This window comes from Saccopteryx bilineata, chromosome 1, assembly GCF_036850765.1.
Source record: "Saccopteryx bilineata isolate mSacBil1 chromosome 1, mSacBil1_pri_phased_curated, whole genome shotgun sequence".
Taxonomy (NCBI): Eukaryota; Metazoa; Chordata; class Mammalia; order Chiroptera; family Emballonuridae; genus Saccopteryx; species Saccopteryx bilineata.
Genome location: NC_089490.1, coordinates 299,846,660 through 299,870,891, shown reverse-complemented (window position 1 = coordinate 299,870,891; position 24,232 = coordinate 299,846,660). Strand labels below are relative to the sequence as shown.

General features: G+C 38.7%; 1 protein-coding gene across 3 annotated transcripts in view; it reads left to right on the top strand.

Annotated features, from left to right (window-relative positions):
* The window catches only part of IL18 (interleukin 18), a 28,763-nt gene extending 8,614 nt beyond the window's left edge, over positions 1 to 20,149 (top strand). Inside the window, exons 2-6 of one of the 3 annotated variants that reach the window (XM_066244811.1) lie at positions 7,142 to 7,225; positions 8,191 to 8,202; positions 11,656 to 11,790; positions 13,122 to 13,255; positions 18,552 to 20,148. In XM_066244811.1, the coding sequence (XP_066100908.1) occupies positions 7,150 to 7,225; positions 8,191 to 8,202; positions 11,656 to 11,790; positions 13,122 to 13,255; positions 18,552 to 18,770 (576 nt within the window). In that variant the 5' untranslated portion in view covers positions 7,142 to 7,149 and the 3' untranslated portion in view covers positions 18,771 to 20,148. Of the gene's footprint in view, positions 1 to 7,141; positions 7,226 to 8,190; positions 8,203 to 10,627; positions 10,689 to 11,655; positions 11,791 to 13,121; positions 13,256 to 18,551 lie in introns of those variants that run through there. The other 2 variants (XM_066244793.1, XM_066244803.1) reach the window with 2 other exon arrangements.
* The last annotated feature ends 4,083 nt before the right edge of the window (positions 20,150 to 24,232 follow it).

Here is a 24,232-nt window from a genome sequence, read left to right as displayed (position 1 = left end):
GAGGAAGTCTACCAGGTAGCCTCCTACTTGCAAAGTTACCTTGGGCTCCTGGGGGCTAACAGGTTTGGAGCCTTGGCCCCATCAGTCCTCCTGTAGATTTAAGACTCTTGGGGTCTGCTGTGACTTTCCTTTTATCTTTGGATAGTCTTTCCTCCAATGTTCTTCTTCTTTACAATAAACTCACTGATTTCTGCTTAACTCAGGCTTTCCTCCTTTTTGGTTCCCTTTTTATTCTGGTGTTCTAAAACAGCTACAATTATCTTAGTCATCTTCTTAGTCCGCTTCTCCTCAAGGGTGTCTCTATTATTATACTTTCTGAGCTACTTCTAACAATTGGGAAATTACCATCCCTGGGAAGCCTTCTAATTTTTGTAGCTTCCTTCTTATATCTGGAGCTGACTGGGATACAAAAGCTAAGTTAACTGCCCTAGCATTTTCTGGTGCCTCAGGGTCTAGAGGGGTGTGGACCCTATAAAGCTTCTTGCAGTCTAAGAAAGCTGCCGGAGTGTCCTGAGGATCTTGAATAACTTCCTACACCTTAGACAAGTTCATGGGTTTCTTAGCAGATCCCCTGATCCCAGCTAACAGAAACTGGTGAAAAGTGTTCAAAGCTTCCCATCCCACTGTGGTGTTGGGGTCCCATATAGGCCGGACAATGGGGAACACCTTCTCAAGGTGGTGCTGATTGTCCTCCTCAGAGCCATTACTCCCTAGCATGACAGCTTTTCTTGCCTCTGATTTGATGCTTTCTCTCTCCTCAGTAGTGAATAAAGTGACTAAAAGCTGCTGGCAATCATCCCAAGTGGGGCGATATGTGTGCAGCACAGATTCTAACAGTCCTGTTAGAACCCGAGGCTTCCCCGAGAAAAGGGGATTCTGAGCCTTCCAATTATATAAATCACTAGAAGAAAAAGGAATGTAAACAAGATAAGGCTCTTCCCTCTCCCTTCCTTCTGCTGATGGGGCTTCTCTTAAGGGTAAGAGGGGCTCTGCTTCCTTTTTCTTTTCTTGCCTCCTAGCCCGTCTTGGTAATGGCTCTGGGCTTTCTGAGGTGGGTGGAGCCAACGGAGGAGGAAGATATGGAGGGAAAATTCTGAATCTTCCTGAACAGCTTGTAAAACAGGGACCTTCCTTTCTGATTTTGGGGCTGTTGCTAGTAAAACATGATGACCGTCTCTGACAGCATGGCCTTTCAGCCAGGGAGAGGGATTCTCTACTAGGGCCCTCCACTGATCTATATATGGGAACTGGTCTGGGTGACCCTGGGGCTTAGCTACTCCATTCCATACAGCTCTGACATCTCTAGGATCTAATGAGCCCTGTGTTGGCCACCCTACCCCAAGGGAGGGCCACTCTAATTCACAAAAGGTTCAAAGTCTCCCCCTGCTTAATTTTACACCATAATCATCAGAAAATCCAACTTTGAAATTCTTAAGCATACACTCAAGAGCAGTTTGACTCTTCCTTTGCCCTTCCCCCATTGTTATAAACAATAGGAGTACAAATGAGCTTCCCAAGATCACAAAAGGGATCAAGAACCGAGGTTTGTGCCAGTTCTCTAAAATGTCTCCCGTTGGGTCATACCCTGGAGAACCAAAGGACAGAGAGCTTTCAGATAAAGTTTGACAAACAAGGGAAGGCGGTGCCCTGTGAGAAGCCCCTCAGCTGCCCGCCTGCAACTTAAGTGCCTCTTGTCATTGGCAAGTCGGTATAAAGCCCCGACTCGGATCAAACTACATCTGATGCTGTGCTAAGCTGTATGAGGATTGCCATGGAACTGCAGGTTGGGGCCCACTCGGACTTTGTAGTTTTCACCGTGGAGCCCCAAACTGAAAACTCAGGTGCAGGCACCAGAGCTCTTCATTCACATACAGTTTACTCAGAGATTTTCAGTGTAGAGACAGAATAACAAAGCAAAAGCAAAGATAGAGATCTCGGCAGGAGCAAAACCAGAGAGGGACCCTTGAAAATAAAGGTCCTCCATCCAGTGAAGAATGCAGAAAGGAGATGCCAAAGAGGGATCAAACCAGGAGATGTCCTCTAGGATAGCTTGTAAAAATAAACAAAAGCAACAAAACAAGCAGAGGGTAAACATATGAGAGAGCAAATCTAAATGTGTCCCAGGACGCTTCTGCCAAAACAGACTTCAGATTACTTTCCACCAACCCCCTGGCCTTGGAGAACCTATTGCAGGCATGGCCAACATACAGCCCATGGGCCCGATTCAGCCTGCTTAATGAGTTTATGCGGCCCATGATTAAATTTTTAATATTCTCCGCTACTTTAAAATCTCAGCTACTCAGAAGCGGAAGTGTCTTTGATTATTGGAAACCAAGATATTTAAGAAGATAGTGATACGCGGAAAAGAATTCCGCGTGTAACTAATCTAGGGTTAACTTCCAATAATTGGTCGAATGGATTTGCAATACTTCTTTATTTTTTTAAAAAATTCCATTATAAAGATTTACAACTTTTTACTTGTCTGTACTCGATGTGAACTGTTTGACGTTTAGAGGCGATGTGAAACCCACATTCTTTTAGGCGGACTTTGCCAGTGCACACCCAAGGTCAAACAGTTCATTATTTTTGTGGTCAAGTGTGCTGAATCAAGTGGCATTGTAGCATACACAATAGCTGCAGTTGATAACTGAAAATGTGTCCAGGCTGTTTGTAAAAGGAAATAATTGTTTTATTTGTGATATAACCCGTTCAAGCTCATTCTATTACTTAAATATTGTTTTGATTGATTGCGATACAGTTTGGATATTTATACAGGATGTAATTATATTTGTATTAAAATAATATTGTATATTAAATTTTTTTCACTCACATTTTTTCATAAACAAATTACATAATAAAATTTTGTTTACTTAAATGAATTGTTTTGTATTTAACATTTTTTAATTTTAATATTTCTTCTGGCCTGTGAAAACAGTTTTCTTTCTAATCTGGCCTGCGGGCAAAAACTGTTGGCCACTCCTGGCCTATTGTGTGAGTGCGATTGAGTATGATTCTCGATCACAGTAGTTCAGACTGGCTAGCCACAGACAGATTACAGATTGAGAAAATTGCAAATTTGCTCTACTCACCTCCAGAAGCTTTCTGAATGACTCCAAATAGGTGGATGGGCATGCCAATTGTCCGCAGCTGACTGACAGACAGACAGACAAGGCCAGCGAGGCCCTGAAAAGTCTCAGGTGGCGCTTCCCCTGCTGGGTTTCCGTTACCAGCAGTCAAGTTGAGGAGGCCAGCAGCCCCAATGTTGTATTGGAACAGCGAGAAACAGATGTTTTTGCCACACGATTAAGTAGCCGAATTAAGGAGTCTTTATTTTAAAGCCAGCGACTGCACGGAGACCTAAGTCATCCAAATCATGCAGCCCTGAACACAGTTTGAAGTTAGTTTGAAAGACAGAATTACACATTGATTGGGGTAGGGGAAGAGGAGAAGCCTAGCAGTAAAACAAAGCAATGAAACAAGCTAATTTACCATGCTTATCTATAGGATTCATTCAGGGAGAAACATTCTGGGAACACCTGCAACCTTGCAGAACCAGCACAAGGCCACAGCCTGAGAAACCAGCTTCAAGGCCAGGGGTAGGGAATCTTTTAGGAAAAGTAAGTTCTACTAAAAGTCTCTTTGTTTTAGAGAAAGTGAGTTCTGCTAAAAGTAAGAGCCTTTCTTTTCTACATTTCACTATTAATGTTAAAATTGTACATATGGGCTCTGGCTGGTTGGTTCAGTGGTAGAGCGTCGGCCCAGCCTATGGAAGTCCTGGGGTCGATTCCCAACCAGAACAGACAGGAGAAGCGCCCATCTGCTCCATCCTTCCCCCTCTCTTTTCTCTCTCTCTCTTCCCTCCCACAGCCAAGGCTCCATTGGAGCAAAGTTGGCCCACTCACTGAGGATGGCTCCATGGCCTTCACCTCAGGCTCTAGAATGGCTCTGATTGCAGTGGAGCAGCGCCCCAGAAGGGCTGAGCATCACCCCCTGGTGGGGTGCTGGGTGGATCCTGGTCTGGCACATCCGCTAGTCTGTCTGTCTGCCTCCCCCCTACACTTCTCAATTTGGAAAAGTACAAAAAAAAAATTGCACATATGAAACCAAACTTGATGTCATTAGAAAAAAGTGTAAAGTTGGAGTTTTGTGGGGCCCTTCAAAAGTTGGGGCCCAGGACGCGCACCTGGTGCACCCACAGTTAAATCTGCCTCTGCCTGTGGTGGCGCAGTGGATAAAGCATCTTCCTAGAACCCTGAGGTCTCCAGTTTGAAACCCCAGGTTTGCCTGGTCAAAGTACATATGGGAGTTAATGTTTTCTGCTCCTCCCACCTTCTCTCTCTCTCTCTCCCCTCTCTGAAATGAATAAATTTTTTAAAAATCTAAAAAAAAAGAGTATCTCTTACACTTTGTAGAATTATCTGCTTCCATATCTATATTATGTAAGAGAGGTTATTTTTTAAATATCCCCAGAGGTGGTAAGAAATACAGGTATTGTTCTGCTACTAATTTTTTTAACACTCACTACTATTATAATTTAAAATATTTTTATATCTGATAATGATGTTATCAAAGTGTTAAGGAATATTATTACTGCTTGTGCTGAAAAACAAAAAGTAAAGTGAAACAAAATTTAGGTGCAAGAAAACAATATTTATAAGGCCAAACTACCGGCATGATAGCCTGTGTAGAGAGAGTGCTCTGCAAAACATTAGTAATAATGCTGAGAAAGTTGAATAAAAGAAAGAATGCACTTTGGTGGTTGTAGATTCATGGATTCCACAGATATCTCCTCACATACTTTTATACCTATTCCCAAGGAAAAGTTAATCTTGAACTACGTGAGATCTTCAGAAATGAGTTCTTCCTATAAAATGTTACTGCATTTGTGTTAATTACAGTAAAACTGATGAGACTCCCAACAAGCTGTGTTCTCCCAGCCTTCTTGCTTCCTGACTTTTGCTTACATTGCTCTATCTTGGTGGGATGCTCAACCCTCGGCCTTGAACATGCCTGCCTTTCTTTCAAAGTTACACAGTCATCTTTTCCTCTAGGAAGCCATCCACAACACCAGCAGGAAGGGGGGATCTTTTATAAATCCAATTATTATATCATTCATTATACTCTTTTGTAATCATTTATGTATTTGTCTATCTTCCCAGACTCTGAGTAATTAGAGGGTAGAAACTAAGTCTCATGTATGTTTTTTCAGCTTTCCAGCCCAACGACTACACATGGTGGATCCTCAACAATTTATAGATTAATGAATGCAAATATTCTATAGTTTCATTACCTTTTAAGGAAATTGTGTCCTCTAAATCTATTCACTCATTGACTAAATACTGTAGTTAACACTAGTAATTTCACAATTCCTACACATACTACTTGGTACTTTTTCAGGTGAAATACTTTCATAAAATATGTGTACATTACATAATATTAAAGTTTGTAGAGAAGGCCACCCTAGCCATTATTTCACCAATTTGTATGTGTATATATATTATACATACATATATAATATAAAAGCATATACAATTTAATAACTATCCACATTTATATGTGTAAGGCCCCGCATCTAAATAAAACTGTTAAATAACCACCAACTAATAAGTATTTTGGATTATCATAATTTGGATTAAGTTTTTGCAACTGGGTTTTAATTTCCTGATTCCTCTATCATATATGTTTGGCCTTAGTAGATTATGCTAGAAAAAAAATTGAGTCAGTTCTCTACCTAGGAGCACAGACTTATAAGTACCCCTATATACCAATGACAATTGTAATTCAACCACCCTCTTTGGAGCCCCAACCGTAACTGCCCTCAGAACTTGAGGTGCTCCTAAATTCTAGAGTAGGACTTCTTGATCATTTCTATGATACTGACTCCAGGGGCAATCTGTGGACCCCTTCTCATTTAATGTTTTTACCTGCATAAAATTAAAATTATAAAGGAAACTGATATTAAAATATTGTCAAAAAATTTTAAACAAATTTTAGAATAGTATATATCTGTTTCTTTATTAATACATTAAATAACAAGATCTACCCATGGGATTAATAACTTTCATGTATTTCAAAGTAGTAATGAGTTTAACACAATAAGACATCTGTATTTCAATTAGTGACAGTTACTACTAATAATACTGTGGTTTATTTCCTACAACATAATGGAATGACTGCAAAATTTTAGTTATAAGTTGGTGAAAATAAATACAGGGTCGCTCAAAAGTAACGTTAGAGTTGTGAGTACATGAAACAGTTTATTCTTGTATTATTATTTATTAATTATTGTATTTTTCCATACAAACAACTGTAAACCTACTTTTGCCACACCTGTATGTAATTTTTTTCTCATCTAAATTCATAAATTTCTCAGACTTAGAACCCCTATTCCACAGACAAAGGTCTGAAAGTGTACACACCATATTGGAATGGGGTGATGTAGGTTGGGACAGGGAAGAAAAGCCAAAAGAACAATTTTTGACATTTTCAAATTATGTTGTTTTTTTTTTACAGGAAGGTTGCATGTACGTATTACTTGTGTAAAAAGCATAATATCCATATTCCAGATCCAACCTGTTGTTGCTCAGGGAGAAAGAAGGCCATCAGCTGCTAGAGCCCTTCAGCCTCCTCCCACTCTGCCCCCACTCCCACGTGGAAGCACCATTTTTATCATTACCTCACCTTGAGCACTTTGATAACAAACCTTCAGTCTCCCACGCACAGGAATCCATTGGTTGTAAGACAGAACCAATCTGTAGTTAAAGGACAGGATTAGGTGTGTTTCTGGCATCTTATATTTTTATAGATAAAATAATCCATTTCAATAATGGGATAATAATATATATAGCTCTATTATGAGCCACTTATCCACCTTTTGTAACATTGCTTAATGAGAAAATGCTTCCTAGATTCCAAGTATCTAATGTTTTGCAAGAGAATATTTGCACATGTGCATTCCTAAGCTGAAGACTCCCAGCATTTTTTAAATGCTCAGAATGTCTGTCATCATACTGTGTGATACACTGACATCCAACTTCGGAGGTAATACAAGGACGGAAGGAGTAAAAGGAAGGAATAAAAGGTTCCTTTTGTGTCAAAAGAACAATCACTACCTTTTAACAGATGACTCTGCTTTCATTAGGAATAAAAATGGCCGAACTAGTAGAAGACAATTGCCTCAGCTTTGTGGAAATGAAGTTTATTGACAACACACTTTACTTTATAGGTAAGTCTAAAGCACTCAGCCAAATACAGGGTTCAGATAAATGTTTTCAACTAGAAAAGACATTGTGACTCCTTACTGTCATCAAATTCCATTGTAATGCTAATGATATTCTCTGGGGGGAAAAAGGTATCTAGAAATTAACTGTAATATATCCAAGGTCCCTGCACCTTGTTCCACTACATGACCTGGCCGTTTAGGTAGTAGTAGCCCACCTAAAAGGAGGCAGCAAGTGCACATTAATGAAAATGCCACCAAATTGGGTTTATCCAGGGACAATTTCCCAGAGCAACTTGGCAAACTATGTAAGAGCTACCTTAAATCTAGGACTCTGTGGCTGAGCTATACCCTATAATGTAAATATATTAGACAAATAAAATCATATTCTTACAATTAGTCTTCCATAGGCCATTTGGCCTAATTTAAAGCTTCATAATCAGTCCTGAGGCAACCTTTCATGGAAGCAATAGATTGAAAAGTAAAATCTGTCTGACTTGTGGTGGTGCAGTGGATAAAGCGTTGACTTGGAATGCTGAGGTTGCTCGTTCAAATCCCTGAGCTTGCCTGGTCAAGGCACATTACGGGAAGCAACTAGTACAAGTTGATGCTTCCCACTTCTCCCCCTCTTTCTCTTTCTCTCTAAAAAAAAAGAAAAGTAAAGTAAAACCTGCCCCTTTATAACATTTCTTTTTAGCTACAAATTTATATTTATAAACCCTGGATTTAGGTTTTATGTTTAACTTACCAGAGAACACATTAAGTCTCTAATAAGTTTCATTTTATGGGACCTTTCAGTTGGTTATATAATATTTCTAATGGGGCCAACAACAAAAGCCATCACCAGTAAAACAGAGGTTAAATAACAGGGAGTGGAAAACAAGATATAAAAGGTAGGGTGAGAGGAAATTCTCTGAATTGAAATATAGAATTTTAACATATATTTTGTTTCTCTTTTTTTCCCCCTTTAGCTGAAAATGATGGTAAAGTATAAATTTATTTCTCTTTCTTTGCAAAAGTGAAAATAGCTATTAGAATAAGCATCTCATAAGACACATCCATATCACCATTCTTAGCTGAGAGAAACTGGTATCAATCTATTTGAGAAGCCAATCTTCCCTCAAAAGAATGTGGGCCCACCTGACCAGGTAGTGGTGCAGTGAACAGAGCATCCTCCTGGTAGGCTAAGGACCCAGGTTTGAAACCCTGAGATCGCCTGCTTTATCTGACTTAAGTGCAGGCTCATCAACTTGAGCATGGAGTCACCAGCTTGAGCGTGGGATCATAGACATGACCCCAAGGTCGCTAGCTTGAGCACAAGGTCGCTGGCTTGAGCAAGGGTCACTGGCTCAGCTGGAACTCCCCAATCAAGGCACATATAAGAAGTAATCAATGAACAACTAAAGTACCGCAACTATGAGTTGATGCTTCTCATCTCTCTCTTTGTGTGTGTGTGTCTGTCTCTCTCTCTTGCTAAAAAAAAAATAAAAGATTAGTATGGTTGGATGCAGCCTGATGTTGATGTTGTTGGGGTCTTAAGTTTCTTCTTTCTTGTTATTCCATTATGCCTAGTTGTTGAATTCATTCGCATACTTGGAAATCATCATCACACTTCCTGGGTCCATAGCCCAGCTAACAAGAAAGGGTTCAAAGTAAGAGGAAGATGGGCTCATTCCTCTTAAAGTCTCACATGGAAGTCACACATATCAATCCTTCTCATTTCCATTGACTAGAATTTAGCCATACTAACAGCAAGGAATACTGGAAAAATTAATCTTTATTCTGGTGGCCATGTGCCTCATTAAAATTCAGAGATAATATGATCATATCTCTGAATTTTAACTTTAAGTAAAAATTCCTTCTGGTTACAGCATAAAAAATTGATGTGGGAGTGAAAAAGGGGGTGCCAATTAAGAAGCTATTGTAGCCCCTGTAAGAAATGATGGGGATATGAACTAAGGCAGGCACAACCAGGTGCTGATGAAGAGCTGTGAATAGATTTTAGAAACACTTAGAAGAATCCAAGTATGATACTTGGGGGTTGGACTTGGAAGGGGGTAGAGAGAAAGACGATGCCTAAGTTTTCTCACTTTGGCAATTTGTAAAATAGGAAACACAAGAGGAAGAGCAGGGGAAAGTGGCACACAGAGCAAAGAGGAAGATAGATGACAAATGTAGTTTCATGTCTTGTCTGTGGGACATCCTAGTGGAAATGTTCAGTAAACTCTTGGACATAATGGTTCTGAGCTCAGGATGAAAATTTGAGCTGGAGATACAGCTGTAGGAGACTTATACTTAGAAATGACATCTGAAGTTATAGGCATAAAAATACAAATCAGAGGAAATCTGTAGTGAGAAAGTAAAAACCAAGGACCAAATTCAGACGAGTACCTATGCTTGAGGATGCAGTTAATAAATAAAAGAGAGTAATCAAAGAAGAAACAAGAGAATGCCACAGAATCCCAGGAAATATTTTCAAGATGAAGGTAATAGGCACTGTTGAATTTTGCAGACTTCATAAATCAAGGGTAGGAAAGCATCTGTTACATGAAGCAGCAGGGAGTTGGTTGATCTCAGTGAAAGAATCTTGGTGAAGAAATTGAGACAGATTGCAATGAGTAGAAGAGTAAGGGAATGATACAGACACTATTAAAAGGAGAAGCAAAGGTAGCTACTGAGTAGGATATGATTGATGAGGAGTTTTAAACCTCAAAATAAAAAGAGCTTTGTGTTTTTCTGATTATATATATATATACATATAAATATATTTTATTTTTTTATTAAAATAAAATATTTTATTAAAAATATATATATATATATTTTAGCAAGAGAGAGAGAGAGACAAGGACAGACAGACAGGAAGGGAGATGAGAAGCATCAACTCATAGTTGTGGCACTTTAGTTGTTCATTGACTACTTTCTCGTATGTGCTTTGACCAGGGGGCTCCAACCAAGCTAGTGACCCCTTGCTCAAGCCAGCAACTCCTTGCTTAAGCCAGCGACCATGGCTCATGTCTATAATCCACACTCAAGCTGGCGAGCCCACACTCAAGCCAGAGACCTCGGGGTTTTGAACCTGGGTCCTCAGCATCCCAGGCTGATGCTCTACTACTGTGCCACTACCTGGCCAGGCAATAATTTGTTCATTATTAATAATACAATGAAGATAAGACCATAAAAAAAATTAAAACATGAAAATAATTCAGAAATAATTATTACTATCATTGTAATATTTCTACACTTCTTTAAATATATATGGGCAAAAGTAGGTTTACAATCATGAGCACATGAAATAGTTTATTCTGATATTATTATTTATTTATTATTGTATTATTTATTTGTGTTATAACTGTAAACCTGCGTGTGTATAATATTATATCTAAACTTTTTCTCTTCTAGCTTAATATACATGTGCATCCTTTCATGACAAAGAATACATACAATTATATTAAATTCCTGATATTCCATAGTAAGAGCACATCAAAATTTATTTGATCAGTACCGAATTTATGGATGTTTAAATGTTTCCGGTTTGTTGTTATTAACCGTGCTCTCGTAAGCATTCTTGTAGAGAAATGTTTACACATTTTTCTGATTGTTTCATTAGGAAGAAATCAAGGAAATAAGATTGCTTGGTTGATAAGGGAGAGGGGATGGTTGGTAAATCAGTTTCAGGAGAAGGTTCGTTAGAGCACAGGTAGGGTCAGCTCTAGATACAGAAGGGGCAGCTTTTCTACTTCTCCTTGGGGCAGGAGGGATAAAGGAAGTAACTGGTGGTGCCACAGTTAAACTTGTAAGTGCAGTAGCAGGAAATCACTTATTGAATGTGAGAGTGAGGTGATGATGTAGAGATCCTAAGGAGAATAAAGAAGGTTGGAAATTGCAGCTATGGACTATGGGAGAGGAGCTGAAATGTTAAAAAACAACAACCATATATATATTGACAATTGACGTGTTTGTAATAGCACCAATTTGCACATTTGTTTATCAAGCACTCAGCAGCCAGACTTGAAGTTTGGTAGTAGAAAGACAAATAGGTTCTGGATTGGAGAGACTGGAGAAGGACAGAACAGAAATGAACTGTTAGGTCCAGAGAGCACCAAGGAGGAAGGGCAGGCAGACAGGTTAGCTAGGGAGAAAAAGTCGATTCAGGATCAGGAGGACCCAGTGAAGGTGAGGGAAAATATACAAAAACTAGGATAGGAGATTGTGATTAGAAAGTAGAATACTTAAATTTAAATGTACAGAGGTAGCGTAATCCTGGGTGTCGTAAGAAGCAGGGTGTGTGCTCTTGGAAGCAGATTGAAAAACACTGTGCAACTTCATCTTAGCTGTGTCTGTGGCACCAGATTGTGATCAGGAGTTATGAAAAACTGCAATGTATAGCACGCCTATTTGTAAACTTGCTTTTTAATGAGATTTAATATGCATTGTAGAAAACCTGGAATCCGATTACTTTGGCAAGCTCGACTATAGCTTGTCAGTCATACGAAATCTGAACAATCAAGTTCTCTTCATTTACCGGGAAAAGTACCCTCTGTTTGAAGATATGCCTGATTCTGACTGTGAAGGTATTTTTAAAATATGTTTACAAACATGGAAATAGCGAACTACTTCATATTCCATCATACTGCCTACATTTTTCTATTATAGCCCTAGTCCTTAAATGAAAAAGTCATATCAATAAGTAATAATTTCACTGACTTACAAGAAACTTTATAGGGTATCTAATTTTTTTAGTCGGAATGAAAAACTGATACTTTAAACCAGGGGTCCCCAAACTACGGCCCGCGGGCCGCATGCGGCCCCCTGAGGCCATTCATCCGCCCCCCGCCGCACTTCCAGAAGGAGCACCCCCCTCATTGGTGGTCAGTGAGAGGAGCATAGTTCCCACTGAAATACTGGTCAGTCCGTTGACCCAAATCCACTTGCTCTTTATTTTAAATATTGCATTTGTTCCCGTTTTGTTTTTTTACTCCAAAATAAGACATGTGCAGTGTGCACAGGGATCTGTTCATAGTTTTTTTATAGTCCGGCCCTCCAACAGTCCGAGGGACAGTGAACTGGCCCCCTGTGTAAAAAGTTTGGGGATCCCTGCTTTAAACACCAACAATAAAGATTTTGCTGGGGACAAAGAGGGTAAAGGGGATCAAATATGTGATGACAGAAGGAGACTAGGCTCTGGGTGGTGAGAACACAGTAGTGTGAACAGATGTTAATTATATATATAGTGTTATTAACCAATGTTGCCCAAGTGAATGTAACTTTTTTTTTAATTTAAGAGATTGGAGATTGCCTGGGGCCACACTACTCTGAGCCTAGCTTGGGATCACCAGTTTCTCCATTGCAATTGCTTTAACTGAATCAGTTCTCTGTTGAGTTGGATCCTTAATACATGCTGGTTATAACAAATTGCTGACAGCATTTTCAAAACTCAAAATTAAAAATAAATCCACAAGCGTTTCAAATAAGTCTATCTTCCACCAGAAATTTAGAGTGCCTTAGAAAATGAGTAAGTGTACTGTGCCTTCCCAGGTGTGAATTCCAAATATCAGAGTTCAGGCAGAGTTGACACAGTGAATGTGCACTCTGGAAAAATACTGAGTTTTTACCTTAGCAGATAGATTTTTACTGTTCTATTTAGCATTTAGAAGTTAAAGAAAATCTTTTAGAATTCAGAATCTTCCTCTTAAACACTCAAAAAGTTGCTGCTTTTGTATTGTAACACACATTTGGGTGCTTTAAATAATATGTTAGCAGGTGTGTATAGTCTCCTGCTAAGTGGCTGAATTGTGCGATTGGTAACAGGTCTGTTAAGGATTATTCTTTGACTAATTTCCATAAATATTGATTTGCAAACATTCTTCTAACTAGTGTTCTCATTTATTAATGTTTATTTCAGGTAATGCACCCCAGACTGTATTTATCATATATAAATATAAAGATAGCCTTGCTAGAGGTTTGGCAGTAACCATCTCTGTGAAGTCTAAAAAAATGTTTACTCTTTCTTGTAAGAACAAAAGTATTTCCTTTAAGGTAAGACTGAACCTATCTAAGTTTTTTTTACTCTCATTTATATGAAAAATTAGAAAATCTATATATCCTCAGTTCAACCTTTGGCCTAAAACAAGAGTGGTAAGAAGCTGTCAACCATTAAAATACTATAGTTACTAAAAATTGTCCAACTCTTTAACCTATTGTAACATCATGCTTTTTCTAAGTATGCCACAGGGAGGAAGGGGTAACTTGGGTTAGAAACCTTGTTTCTAACCTGGGTCTTTTGAATAACCAATCTGTAGATAAATAATAATATAGAATAGCCTGACCAGGCGGTGGCGCAGTGGATAAAGCGTCGGACTGGGATGTGGAGGACCCAGGTTCAAGACCCCGAGGTCACCAGCTTGAGCGTGGGCTCATCTGGTTTGAGCAAGGCTCGCCAGCTTGAGCCCAAGGTCACTGGTTCGAGCAAGGGGTCACTTGGTCTGCTGTAGTCCCGATGGTCAAGGCACATATGAGAAATCAATCAATAAACAACTAAGGAACCGCAACGAAGAATTGATGTTTCTCATCTCTTTCCCTTCCTGTCTGTCTGTCCCTATCTGTCCCTCTCTCTGTCTCTGCCAAAAAAATTAAAAAATTAAATTAAATTAAATTAAAAATAATAATAATATAGAATAATATATAAATTATGGTATTTACATGACTTTTCAAAATATTAAACAGTGAAGCTAATTGTCCTTCTGCAAACTTTCTATGTACTTTGTGAATTATGATATTATATTTTGACGGTTAATTATTTTTCTCCTTCTTGCATGAATCCTTCAGATTTCAGTTAGTATATGTTATTCTTAACATAAATCTAAGTGAATAAAATTAACGAGATTAGCTGTAAAAGCAATTGTATAATGCAGAGGTCCCCAAACTTTTAACACAGGGGGCCAGTTCACTGTCCCTGAGACCGTTGGAGGGCCAGACTATAAAAAAAACTGTGAACAAATCCCTATGCACACTGCACATATCTTATTTTAAAGTAAAAAAACAAAACGGGAACAAATACAATATTTAAAATAAAGAACAAGTAAATTTAAATCAACAAACTGACCAGTATGTCAATGGGAACTATGCTCCTCTCACTAACCACCAATGAAAGAGGTGCCCCTTCAGGAAGTGTGGCGGGGGCTTGATAAAGGGCCTCAGGGGGCTGCATGCGGCCCGCGGGCCATAGTTTGGGGACCCCTGGTATAATGTATCTCAAAGCCACTGCTTTTGTATTTCTGGCCATTGCTTTTTTTTTCTATACTCCTCCTCTCTCTCTCTCTCTCTCTCTCTCTCTCTCTCTCTCTCTCAAAGAGTTTCTGAGCGAGGATTTGCCAGTAATATACTGCTGTGGAAACTGAAGGTTAAAGAATGACCTTAGTAGTCATGCCAAGGAGCAACTTGGGAGGGAGGAAAAAGCCACCGTAAAATATAATCTAGTAAAATTAACGTGTATGCTACAAATACAAGCCTCCAAACAAAAAATTTATTTATTTATTTATTTATTTATTTATTTATTTATTTATTTTTGTGACAGAGACAGAGAGAAGGATAGATAGGGACAGATAGACAGGAAAAGAGAGAAATGAGAAGCATCAATTCTTCGTTGCAGCACCTTCATTGTTCATTGATTGCTTTCTCATATGTGCATTTGACCGAGGGTCTACAGCACAGCAAATGACCCCTTGCTCAAGCCAGTGATCTTGGGGTCATGTCTATGATCCCATGCTCAAGCCAGCGACCCTGTGCTCAAGCTGATGAGCCCATGCTTAAGCCAGATGAGCCTGCGCTCAAGCCAGCGACCTTGGGGCCTCGAACCTGAGTCCTCTGCATCCCAGTGCAACATTCTTTTTTTTTTTTTTTTAAAGCAGGATTCTTTTTTTTTTTTTAATTCATTTTAGAGAGGAGGGGGGGGAGATACAGAGAGAGAGCGAGAGAAAGAGAGAAGGGGGAGGAGCAGGAAGCATCAACTCCCATATGTGCCTTGACCAGGCAAGCCAGGGTTTTGAACCGGCAACCTCAGCATTTCCAGGTTGACGCTTTATCCACTGCGCCACCACAGGTCAGGCCCAGTGCAACATTCTATCCACTGCACCACCGCCTGGTCAGGCCAAACAAAATTCTTATTTCTTATTCCATTCCTTTTCAATCAGAGTACCACCCTTTTGGGCAGCAATTTAAGGACCCCATTCTCTGTTCTGACAGGCAGGAAGCTTAGTTATATTTTGAAGGCTTTAGAAGTCTGAGGATGGACAGGCAGGGTGGAGAGGATTAAGCATGTTGTTACTTAGCAATAAAATCAAAAGGAAAGGAGATTGCCAAGCCAAGCCATTAAGGGGTGTGGGAGGTGGTAAAGGAAAACTAATTTGACTGCAGAGGCAGATTCAGAAACTAGGATAAGCCTGAACTAAAAGTGGATTATTACTGAGAGAGAATGGGAAGTGTTAAAAAAAATTTTTTTTAAGATGAAAATAATGCTTAGCATATAGTAGGAACTGGGGCAAATCCAGCCTTAGGAGAGCCTGAAGTTTATACACTTTGGGCAGGCCTTTTAAAGAAAAAGAATGTAAAATAACCAAAGGCATAAAGTTGAGGGTTTATTTAGAATAAGATGCAAAGGGGCTTCAGAAGAGACCTGTGTAAGTGGGGGGCTCTGACATTTAAGCTTCATTAATTCCACAGCAAATCTGCTTCTGAAAGGAACTCTGTATATATTACTAAGAGGGAGGGAGGGAGGGAGGGAAGGAAGGAAGGAAGGAAGGAAGGAAGGAAGGAAGGAAGGAAGGAAGGAAGGAAGGAAGGAAGGAAGGAAAGGGGCTAGTTAGTTTTAGCTCATACTTTTTAATCCCCTTTTCCCTCATTAATAAGGATCTTAGCATGATTATAAATATAGACTAATAAGTTCTACTAGGAAATAAGAAACTGTATTTCCCCATGTATAAGATACCCCCTTTTTTAAAAAAAAATTGGGCGGCCCTGGCCGGTTAGCTCAGTAGTAGAGTGTCGGCCTGGCGTGCGGTAGTCCCGGGTGAGATTCCCAGCCAGGGCACACAGGAGAAGCGCCCATCTGCTTCTCCACCCCTCCCCCTCTCCTTCCTCTCTGTCTCTCTCTTCCCCTCCCACAGCCAAGGCTCCATTGGAGCAAGGTTGGCCCGGGCGCTGAGGATGGCTCTGTGCTCTGCCTCAGGTACTAGAATGGCTCTGGTTGCGGCAGAGCGATGCCCCAGATGGGCGGAGCATCGCCCCCTGGTGGGCATGCGGGGGAGGGGGCATGCGGGAGTCTGTCTGACTGCCTCCCTGTTTCCAGCTTCAGAAAAATACAAAAAAGGAAAAAAAAAATTGGGATCTAGAAACTGGGTGCGTCTTATACAGTGGTTGTAGAATTTTTACTTGCATTTCCCGCTTTTTCTCTCTTGTCTTTTTTTCAAATTTCAGACCCCAAAATTAAGGTGCATCTTATACATGGGGAAATACGGTACAACTGGCTGCCATTATGTGCTTACCTTTCTGTGTTGGTTACTAGCTATAAAGTCCTAGTGCTTATGGTTACCCCTGTTTCCTTTGGGTAAGAACCTTCCTGACTCCGTGAGGGATGTCTTCAAGAAGTTACTGTTAGTGTCTGTTTCTTGTATATACATTCAAGCATGGTCAGGATTCTCTCAAACTTATTAGTGTACTTGGGAGAGGGAATTTTATAAAAAAGAAAAAACAAGATATTAAGTCAAGTTTAACTTTCTCTGCGTTCAAATTCAACCCGTCCTTTTGTGAACTGTCTCTTAGACCCTTGAAGCACTCACTTTTCATTATGTACTTGCACTCACCTTTGCAAGTTGGAGATTCCCCAAGGTCACCAGACTTGTTTCCATGTCCACTTACTGTGCACTTTCCCTATGAGGGCCATGAGTAATCAACACTAAAGCCAAGCAAAGCTCCTGCCCCAGGGTTTCCTTGCCCCTGTTCTGAAATGTCAGGGTTAACTATGATTAGAGATCGCCTAGTCTACCTATCCATATCCCCACTTTCAACTACAAATTTCATGCTTGGTTTGAACTAACAGGTTCAAAGGATTATTTCTCACTTATACATCAGAGTATCTTAGTCCCAAATTGGATCCTCAGCTTAAGGTCTCTTCCTAAATTCTGGGATACTGTAGACAGCTGCAGACACACGTCAGTGGGGAAACTAGTTTATACTGTCTTCAATTTAAGACTCACACTTATTGATAAAGGACAAAGGTTAAGAGTTATGGCTATAAATGCTATAACTGACTGTGAAGTTTGGAGGTACCCCAACTTTTTTTCAGGCATCTTAAGAAGCTGGAATGCTATTTTGGACCTAGAATTCTCTCTGTCAGTTCTTTGCTAGGATCATGAGAATTTTTGCTACTATGGGGTCAAAATTAAGTTCACATGTCTGCTGGTTCTAGGATTAACATGGAAAGAACCTTGGGTGGTACTCACACTTTCTAGTCCATCTTGAAAAGTAGGTATGATACAATAATTTTTTTAAATATAGGCAGTACAATCAGTTAGGTGACCTGCAGGATTACGATTTCAAGTAGCTAGCCATTCTTGAGAATACCCTGTTCTGTGTCAGAAAGATATAAGAATCAGAATTTGGCCTTCCATGGCAGAATCCAGTCAACAGACTACTTTCAGAACAGAAATTCAGGACTACTTGGAACCAGGGTACTTAGTAGGGAAGAGTCCAAGGCTGCTGACGGAGCCAATACAGCAAGGCTGTGCAGGAACTCAGGACTCAGCTCTAGAGCAGCTGCAGTAGGGTCTTCCACAGCAGTTCAGTTCTAGACTCCACTGAAGGAAAGAAGAAGCTAAGATTCCTGCCACTTCTGCCTGTCTCACAATTGGCTCACAAACTAGAACTGGGCGAGGCCGGTGGGTAGAGGCCTTCAGTGTCTTTAGTTCTGAATGGTTGGAAAAGACAAGAAGTGATGTAAGCCCAAAAAGGTTGTGGTCTTTGCTAACATTTGCCTCCATCTTGAGCAGATATGGACTTCACTCAATGGGAAAGGAGAGAAGAAAGCTATATGATTAATAAATTGGTAAAAACTAGACCTGAATGTGCATTCCATAGTGGGAAAAGCCAAAGTGGACAAAGGGAATAGGAGATTAGGAATTAAGAGGGAGAGGAGATCAATATTCCTATAGTCAGAGATTTTTTTTTTAATCTTCTGAGAGTAAAAACTTCTTTAGTTCTGTGAAGTGATATACTTCAAAATTAAATGCACACATTCTAATTGTTCATGTCCTTACAAATTGATGTTTTTTTTCTATAGGAAATGAGTCCTCCTGATAACATCAATGATGAAGGAAACGACATCATATTCTTTATGAGAAGTGTTCAAGGACATAACAAGATACAATTTGAGTCTTCATTGTACAGTGGATACTTTCTAGCTTGTGCAAGGGAGAATGATCTTTTCAAACTCATTTTGAAAGAAGAGGACAAACGGGATGAATCTATAATGTTCACTGTTACTGAAGATGAATGTTAATAAAAACTAGATTTAAAAAAATTTTTTCTTAGATTTTATTTATTGATTTTTAGAGAGAAGAAAGAGAAAGAAAAAAAGAAAGAGAGGGGAGAAGTAGGAAGCATCAACTCATAGTAGTTGCTTCCCATATGTTCCTTGACCGGGCAAGCCCAAGGTTTTCAAACCTCAGTATTCCAGGTCATCACTTTATTCACTGCACCACCACAGGTCAGGCTAGGTTTTAAGTTTTTTTAACTTATCCTGACTGTGGTATTGCAGTGGATAAAAGCATCAACCTGGAATGCTGAGGTTTGAAACCCTGGGCTTGCCAGGTCAAGGCACATAGAAGCAACCAATAAAAAATTAAAGTGAAAAACTATGAGTTGCTCCCCAGCTGGATAGCTCGGTTGTTAGAGCACTGTCCCAAAGCACACAGGTTGCCAGTTAGATCCCCGGTCGGGGTACATGCAGAAACAGATTGATGTTCTTGTCTCTCCTCTCTCCCCTTCTCTCTCTAAAATCAATAAAATAAACTTTAAAAAAAAACTATGAGTTGGTACTTCTTGCTCCACCCTCCTCCTCTCTCTCTGTAAAATCAATAAATAAAATCTTCTAAATTTTTTTTAAATTTATTTTAAAATTTAAAAGAGCATACATTGAACCCTTACCAGTTCACTCAGTTGATTAGATGATCATCCCCATATGCCAAGGTTGCGAATTCAATCCCCAGCCAAGGCACATACAAGAATGAATAAATGCATAAACAAAGTGGAATAACAACTTGATGCCTGAGGACTTGTGGTGGTGCAGTGGATAAAGCTTGAACGCTGAGGTCACTGGTTCGAAACCCTGGGCTTGCCTGGTCAAGGCACATATGGGAGTTGATGCTTTCTGCTCCTCTCCACCTTCTCTTCTCTCTAAATTTTAAAATTTTTTAATTGATGTTTCACTCTCTCTCTCAAATAAATTTTAAAAGTAAAGTTGCACCTGACCAGGCGGTGGTGCAGTGGATAGAGTGTCAGACTGGGATGTGGAGGACCCAGGTTTGAGACCCTGAGGTCGCAGTGTGAGCACGGGCTCATCTGGTTTGAGCAAAAAGCTCATTAGCAGAGACCCAAGGTCGCTGGCTTGAGCAAGGGGTTTCTCGGTCTGCTGTAGCCCCCCAGTCAAGGCACATATGAGAAAGCAATCAATGAACAACTAAAGTGCCACAACAAAAAACTGATGATTGATGCTTCTCATCTCTCTTCATTCCTGTCTGTCTGTCCCTATCTACCCCTCTCTCTCTCTGTCTCTGTTAAAAAAAAAAGTAAAGTTGCATAGATTGAACTTCCTGAGTTTTTGTCTTTCAGAAAACTTAAAAAAGTTTGAACCTATAATTGTAGTGATGAAATAAAACAAATAAATAATGGTCTCAAAAAATACCACTAAGAAATGAACAATAAGCTTTCACAAAATTGAATTGACTCCCCCTTATTCAGATGAATAAAATATTTGCATAATGTAAAAAGAATGCATAGTTTGAAAACACATTCTACATTGTTAATTGGAACACAGATGATATTCAGTGGAAGTGTTTTGAATCTTTTGGGTTATGATGAAAGAAAATGATATTTTAATTTTCTAATCATTAAGAATATTAAAACCATCAAGGTTTTGTAAAGAGACCACTTCAGCTAACTAATTTCTGCATTTCTTCCAAAGTCAGAATATCTTTAAAAGTCAAGATTGATCCTGAATCCAGCAACATATAAAAAGGATTGTATAGTCTGAGCAAGTGGTGTTCAACCGAGGAATGCAAATGCTTTAATTTTCCAAAATCAATTAATGTAATATATTAATAATGGTTAAAAACTACACAGTCATCTCAGTAGATGTAGAAAAGCATTTGACAACAGCTAATTCATAATAAAAATTCTCAACAAACTTGAAAGAGAAGAGAACTTTCTCCATATGATAAAAGGCATCTGTGAAAAACCACTAAAATTATACTTAATGGTGAAAAAATAACACAAGAATGTCAGCTCTTGCAACTTCTACTCAATTTTCTGAAGGTTCTAGGCAGTACAATCCAAGAAAAAGAAAAGGTTAGAAAGGAAGAAGTAAAAGTGCCCTTATTTTAAGACTATGATTCTGTGTGTAGAAGATCGGAATACACACATGTGTGCGCACACACACACAAACCCCTATTAAAATTAAACAAGTTCAGCAAGGTTGCAGAATACAAGATTAATAGACAGAAAAATATTTTATTTCTATATATAAGAATTAATATGAAAATGAAATAAGTCCATTCACTTCTTGGGAGGCAAGGCTGGTACAATATTTGCAAATCAATCAATGTGATTCATCACATAAACAAAAGAAAAACCACATAATAATTTCAACAGATGCAGAAAAAGCATTTGATAAAATCCAGCACCCATTCATGATCAAAACTCTCAGCAAAGTCGGAATACAGGGAACATACCTCAACATGACAAAGGCCATCTATGACAAACCCACAGCCAACATCATACCCAATGGGCAAAAATTAAAAGCAATCCCCTTAAGATCAGGAACAAGGCAGGGGTGCCCCCTTTCACCACTCTTATTCAACATAGTTCTGGAAGTCCTAGCCACAGCAATCAGACAAGAAGAAGAAATAAAAGGCATTCAAGTTGGAAAAGAAGATGTAAAACTATCATTATTTGCAGATGATATGATAATGTATATAGAAAACCCTAAAGTCACAGTCAACAAACTACTAGACCTGATAAATGAATTCAGCAAGGTGGCAGGATATAAAATTAATACTCAGAAATCAGAGGGATTTTTATACACTAACAATGAACTGTCAGAAAGAGAAATTAAGGAATCAATCCCCTTTACCATTGCAACCAAAAAAATAAAGTACCTAGGAATAAATTTAACCAGGGAGATTAAAGACTTGTACTCGGAAAATTATAAAACATTGATAAAAGAAATCAGGGAAGATACAAACAAGTGGAAGCATATACCATGCTCATGGTTAGGAAGAATAAACATCATTAAAATGTCTATATTACCCAAAGCAATTTATAAATTCAATGCAATATCAATTAAAATACCAATGACTTACTTCAAAGATATAGAACACATATTCCAAAAATTTATATGGAACCAAAAGAGAACATGAATAGCCTCAGCAATCTTGAAAAGGAAGAATAAAGTGGGAGGTATCACACTTCCGGATATCAAGTTATATTATAAGGCCATTGTACTCAAAACAGCCTGATACTGGCATAAGAACAGGCATATAGATCAATGGAACAGAACTGAGAACCCAGAAATAAACCCACACTTTTATGGACAACTGATATTTGACAAAGGAGGTAAGAGCATACATTGGAGTAAAGACAGCCTCTTCAACAAATGGTGTTGGGGAAATTGGACAGCTACCTGCAAAGAAATGAAACTAGACCACCAACTTACACCATTCACAAAAATAAACTCAAAATGGATAAAAGACTTAAATGTAAGTCGTGAAACCATAAGCACCTTAGAAGAAAATATAGGCAGTAAGCTCTCTGACATCTCTTGCAGCAATATATTTGCCGATTTGTCTCCACAGGCAAGTGAAATAAAAGACGGGACAAACAAATGGGACTTTATCAAACTAAAAAGCTTCTGCACAGCTAAAGACAATAAGAACAGAATAAAAAGACAAACTACACAATGGGAGAATATATTTGACATTGCGTCTGATAAGGGGTTAATAACCAAAATTTATAAAGAACTTGTAAAACTTAATACCAGGAAGACAAACAATCCAATCCAAAAATGGGCAAAAGAAATGAATAGACACTTCTCCAAAGAGGACATACAGATGGCCAATAGGCATATGAAAAAATGCTCAACATCACTAATCATTAGAGAAATGCAAATTGAAACCACAATGAGATATCACCTCACACCAGTCAGAATGGCGCTCATCAACAAAACAACACAGAGTAAGTGCTGGCGAGGATGTGGAGAAAAGGGAACCCTCCTGAACTGCTGGTGGAAATGCAGACTGGTGCAGCCACTGTGGAAGACAGTATGGAGATTACTCAAGAAATTGAAAATCGAACTGCCTTTTGACCCAGCTATACCACTGTTAGGAATATACCCCAAGAACACCATAGCACTGTTTGAAAAAAAGAAATGCACCCCCATGTTTATGGCAGCATTGTTCACAATAGCGAAGATCTAGAAACAGCCCAAGTGTCCGTCAGTGGATGAGTGGATTAAAAAGCTTTGGTACATATATACTATGGAATACTACTCAGCCATAAAGAAATGGTGACATCGGATCATTTACAACAACATGGATGGACCTTGATAACATTATACTGAGTGAAATAAGTAAATCAGAAAAAACTAAGAACTATATGAGATGAGACATAAAAATGAGACTCAGAGACATGGACAAGAGTGTGGGGGTTACAGGGTGGGGAGGAGGAGAGGGAGGGGGTTGGGGAAGGGGAGGGGCACGAAAAAAACCAGTTAGAAGGTGACGGAAGACAATTGGATTTTGGGCGATGGGAATGCAGCATAATCAAATGTCAAAATAACCTGGAGATGTTTTCTCTGAACATATGTACCCTGATTTACCAATGTCACCCCATTAAAATTAATCAAAAAAAGTCCATTCACAATAGGACTAAAAAGAAATATAAATATAAATATTAAAAAGTTAGCAAAAAATTGCAAGACTTGTATAATAAATTTTTCAAAGCATTGCTGAAGGAAATTAAATATGACCTAAATAAATGGAGAAGCATTCCATATTCACTGATTGGAAGACTTTCCCAAAATTGATCTATAGATACAACTCAATTTCTAGCAGGATTTTTTTTTTTGCAGAAATTGACAAGCTGTACCTAAAATATACATAGAATCAAAGACACAAAATAGCTAAAAATTTTTGGAAAGAAAAACAGTTGGGAAACTTTCATTTTCTAATTTTAAAACAAGTTTTCAGAACTGTTTGGTACTGACATAAGGATAAACATAGATCAATGGAACAGATTTGAGAGTTCAGAAATAAATCCTTATATGTGTGGCCAGTTGATTTTTGATAAAGGCAGCTTGATAGAAGGGAGAGTTTTCAACAAATGGTGATGGGACAATTGGATATCCACATTCCAAAAAAGCAACAGAGACCCTTACTTCACATTACATAAAAATTAATTCAAAATATATTAGAGACATTAATGTAAGCTACAACTATAAAACTTTTAAAATAAAACAGGAGAAAATGTCAAGACCTTGGGTTATGCAAAGATTTTTTTAGACCCAACTAAAAAGTATAATTCATAAAAGAAAAAAATTGATAAATCAGACAATTAAAATTCAAAATTTGGAGTGAAATTGGGTGAAGGGTACATTAGAACTTTCTATACTATCTTTGCAACTTCCTAAGAATTATTTGAAAAATAAAAAATTTTTAGAAGAATTTTGCACTCAAAAGACATCATTAA